Raw genomic sequence first — 4,363 nt, 5'->3', positions numbered from 1 at the left:
GTGTCTGTGTTAATTGGTTTCCCTTTTCTTTGTTGAAGAGGGTCTGTGCAATCCTTCTGCCTAGTCCGCCATCTTGCCCCGCCTCCTAATTCCAACTTTTAAAGGAATTGCCATACTGATTTCCATAGTGATTGTATCACTTTACCATCCCACCAATAGTGTATGAAGTCCCAATCTCTCCACATCCTTGTCAGTATTTGTTATTTTCTGTGTTATTGAACTTTGCTGGTAGTACAGGGGCCAGATGTTATATCGTTGTTTTGATTTGCATCTCTCTGGTGGCATAGTGCCTAAGGCATTTGACTGCTCACCAGAAGGCTGGCAGTTCAAACCCACCAGCTACTCCTCAGAAGGAAGATTGGGCAATCTACTTCCGTAGAGATGCCACCTCGGAAACCCAAGGACAGGTGGGTATGAGTCAGGATTGACTCGACAGCAGTGAGTTTGGTTTTTCGGTTTGGTTGAGTTTGTTACTTTGTTTGTTTGTTTTAAACATCCTGTTTTGCACTAAAAGTTGGGTTTTGGTTTTATTCTTTTAAAGTAATTTCATTATTATAAATGAATATATTATACTGAGTATTATAATTTTGTATTTTTATATAACTTGTTCATCTAAAATAAAATTTATCAAAATGGAAAGTATGTCTATTTATCAGTGATAGAGAAAAGTTTTAAAGTAAATAATTGGAGAGAGTTACGTAATTGGCATACGTGAGTATTAAATCCTTCAGTATTAAGGATTCATGTTAGCTTCATTTTTAAAAAATATACTGAGAATAGAAGTAACAAAACAATTCAGATTTAAGGTCAAGACAAGCCATGCCAGATTCAGCCTACACTCCCAGGCTATGATCAAACCACTTCTGTGTAACTCTCCACATGTTTGCTGTATCCTCATACAAAAGATTAGATATTCTTTTCTTGAAAGGAATTACTTCTTCCTTTTATCTAATGATTAATATAAATCTCATATTTTCAGATAATCATATTTCTGATAGGTGAGATTTATTCATATGTTAATATATATTTATATGACTCGTAAAGTAGTTATCTGTGAAAAAATCAGATATTATTGATTTGTAAAACTTAATTTTTAATCAATTATTATAGTTCTCTTCAACTATCAAATTTTAAACCTCCTTTACTTACCTAGAAAATTAGAGGTACTGTTTTCCAATTAGCAAAGGAGAGGCCTTGGATTATAACTTAAGAATTTCTTTATTTAGTCTTTAAAATATATATATATATATGGGAGCTCTGGTAACATAGTGCCTAAGGCATTTGACTGCTAACCAGAAGGAGGCTGGCAGTTCAAACCCACCAGCCACTTGGAAGGAAGATGGGGCAATCTACTTCCATAGTGATACTGCCTTGGAAACCCAAGGAGGGGTCATTATGAGTCAGGTGTGACTCGACGGCATATAATAACAATAACTGTGTGTGTGTGTGTGTGTGTGTGTGTGTGTTTGCATGTTTGTATGTATGTATGTTTGTATGTATGTATGAATAACTGGTCTACCTACTCTCGGACCAATGCAAAATATGAATCTAAAGCAGAATGAAAATCATTTTTTTCTTTTCCTTTTTTTTTTAATTTTTATTGTGATTTGGGTGAAAGTTTACAGAGCAAATTCACTTTCCATACAGTAGCTCACGTACACTTAGTCTCATGATGTTAACTGCAGTTTCCCACAATGCAACAGCTCCCTTCTCACTTCCTCCCCATAGTTACCTCTTCCTTGTGTCCTTCCCTCCCATGCACTCCTGCCCCCTGAGCTGTCTCACTGTGCTTACACAGCCCTTCTATTCTCCCATGATTGATCTCTCTAAGGAGTTTAGCTACCTATTGTATATGTTCAACCCATATGCCTGATTTTTGTTTGCCTGGAAGCCACAGGAATAGGTTCAATTTCCGGATCTAAAGGGCAAGTAGGGGCCATAGTCTCAGGGGCTTCATCAGGCTCTATCCAACTAGCAAACCTGGTCCTTTTATTTATTTTTTTTTTAATGATCTTTTGTACCACATTGTTCTCCCACTCTATCCAGGATCTCCTACATAGATCCCCGTCCGAGTGGTTGACAGTGGTAGCCAGGCACCATCTAGTTCTTCTGGTCTCATAGTCATATAAGCTGAGGATCGCATGGTGTACCAGTTGCTTGGACTAACTGTTTCCATGTGTCTTTGATTTTCTTCATTCTTTGCTCTGGACAAGGAGAGATCCATTGTTGCATCTAGATAGCTGCTTGCAAGCCTTTAAGATTCCAGTCACTACTCGCCAAAGTAGGATGTGGAACAATGTTTTATGTAGTATGTTAGTCACTTGAGCTTGATGTCCCCTGCGACTGTGTTCCCAAGCCCACATGTCTAACTACTTCTCCCTCTGGGTAGCTGGCTATGGCAAGAAGTGGCTACAACCTTGCCACTTGTCAGCTCTACTATATACCTGGGAATTCTTACAGAACATACAAATACACTTGTAGAAACATTGTCTCCCAACCCTATAAACCTTTCCTTGACTTTTTACAATAACGGACTTAATACAATGTTTGTCCTTCTGTGATTGACTTACTGCACTCAGCATAATGTTCTCCAGGTTCATCCACATTATGCAGTGTTTTGCCAGAAAATCACTTTTTTCATCTGTGTATAGGAGCAAAAGCACATTAAAAACTGTTTTTTTTTTTTTTTACACCAACAGAATATCACTGTGATTCACATATCTGCTTTTCAAAATAAGAACAGGAATCTGGCTTTTCTCATTTAATACCACAGCTTTATTTCTATATTGTAGTTATGCTAGAGTGTAAGAATAGATGAAATAGAGAAAGATAGAATTAAGGACAGAAAGATATATGTGAGATTAAGAGAAGTAGGGAAAACAAATAGACTATAAGAGATACCCAAATGCCATTCCATAAAACTATAGATAATAGTAGAACCATGGGAAAACAAAAAAAATACATTAACTTTACATTTTGTGGCCTTTTCTGTAACCTTTAAGAGTTACATTTCTAGAAAATAGAAGCAGATGTTTACCTTGAAGATTGATTAAAATTCAGATAAAGTTCAGGCCAAACTACAGGCTCTCCTGCACCCATCTGTCCCATCTGAGTCTTACTTGATCCTACCTTATTTTGTTAATATTTTTGAAAATAGCAGTAATGACACCTAATCTTTCAGCTTAGTCTTAAAATCTTAATATATTCACTGATTTTAGGACCCAATATGAGCAGAATCTCTATCCAGTGAAAATACTATTTGAATATTACATTGAATGATTCTTAACTTGATATACTTTTTTTCTCACATTTATATTTTTTTATGTAGGTGATATACCTGTGACCCAGAATGAACAGGAGAGCAAATCAAGTTCATTACCCTCTACATCATACGAACACTCCTTTCCAGAAGACAGTACATTTCCGTGTGTATATAAGTTGAATTTATTTATGTTGTTAATGTTTTTGTTCCTTTAAGGGAGTTACTTAATCATTTTATGTTAAAGTGGATATAATATACAAAAATGATTCTTTCCCGTCAAAGGCTTTAAAAAAGTTGTAGATTTTGGTACATAAAGGTCCCTTAATAGATCATTTATTTGTTAATATTCCTAAATAATCAAATCTTTTTCCAAAGTTTTGTTTAAGAAATGTTTTTATATACTACTAATACACTGAAATCAACTAAGTTGGCTATTTTTCTTCAACTAAGAAATCATTTTTCCTGGATTTTTTTTTTAAAGAGTATTGAAAAGATCTGAAGTATTTCTTTCAGTATCAATTCCATTTAAAAAATGCATAACAATTGTAAAGTAGTATCAGAAAGTTTATGAGAGTAGACTAAATTTTTCTGATCTTTCCTTTTTCTTCTAATTTCAGTAAAGATTACGCAACATAAAGACATGTAAAAGAAGGAATCTGACACTTAGTCTTTCTTTGTAATAGGTAATATTTGTATCAAAACCTTCAGCTACCATGGCATACTATAATACTATAATCCCAATATTGTTCAAAAGTACTAAAATAGATTGCAGTTATTTAAGAAAAACAACTTTTATTTTTTCCTCACTTTTAGTTCAGTAAGTGCTATTGCATTGTAGTCCTCAGGTAGCAGTAGATTTATATGGATCTAGTATCTGCTTTCTAGAGTCCCTGGTTGGTGCAAATGGTTAAAACAGATGGTTACTAACCCAAAGGTGGTTGTTGTTATGTGCCGTTGAGTCGGACTTGACTCACAGCAACCCCTCCTTGGGTTTCCAAGGCTGTATCACTACAGAAGTAGATTGCCCCATCTTCCTTCCGAGGAGTGGCTGATGGATTTGAACCACCAGCCTTCTGGTTAGCAGTCAGGTGCCTTAGGCAC

General features: G+C 35.5%; 1 protein-coding gene across 1 annotated transcript in view; it reads left to right on the top strand.

Moving 5' to 3' along the window:
- Positions 1 to 4,363, top strand: part of SETDB2 (SET domain bifurcated histone lysine methyltransferase 2) — a 57,263-nt gene that overhangs the window by 21,600 nt on the left and 31,300 nt on the right. The window contains exon 4 of the mRNA XM_007946349.2: positions 3,329 to 3,425. Coding sequence (XP_007944540.1) covers positions 3,329 to 3,425 — 97 coding nt within the window. The remainder of the gene's footprint in view (positions 1 to 3,328; positions 3,426 to 4,363) is intronic.

This window comes from Orycteropus afer, unplaced genomic scaffold (genome assembly GCF_000298275.1).
Source record: "Orycteropus afer afer isolate SDZICR_OR568_19922 unplaced genomic scaffold, OryAfe1.0 scaffold00157, whole genome shotgun sequence".
Classification (NCBI taxonomy): domain Eukaryota; kingdom Metazoa; phylum Chordata; class Mammalia; order Tubulidentata; family Orycteropodidae; genus Orycteropus; species Orycteropus afer.
This window is presented reverse-complemented; position numbering and strand designations above follow the sequence as displayed.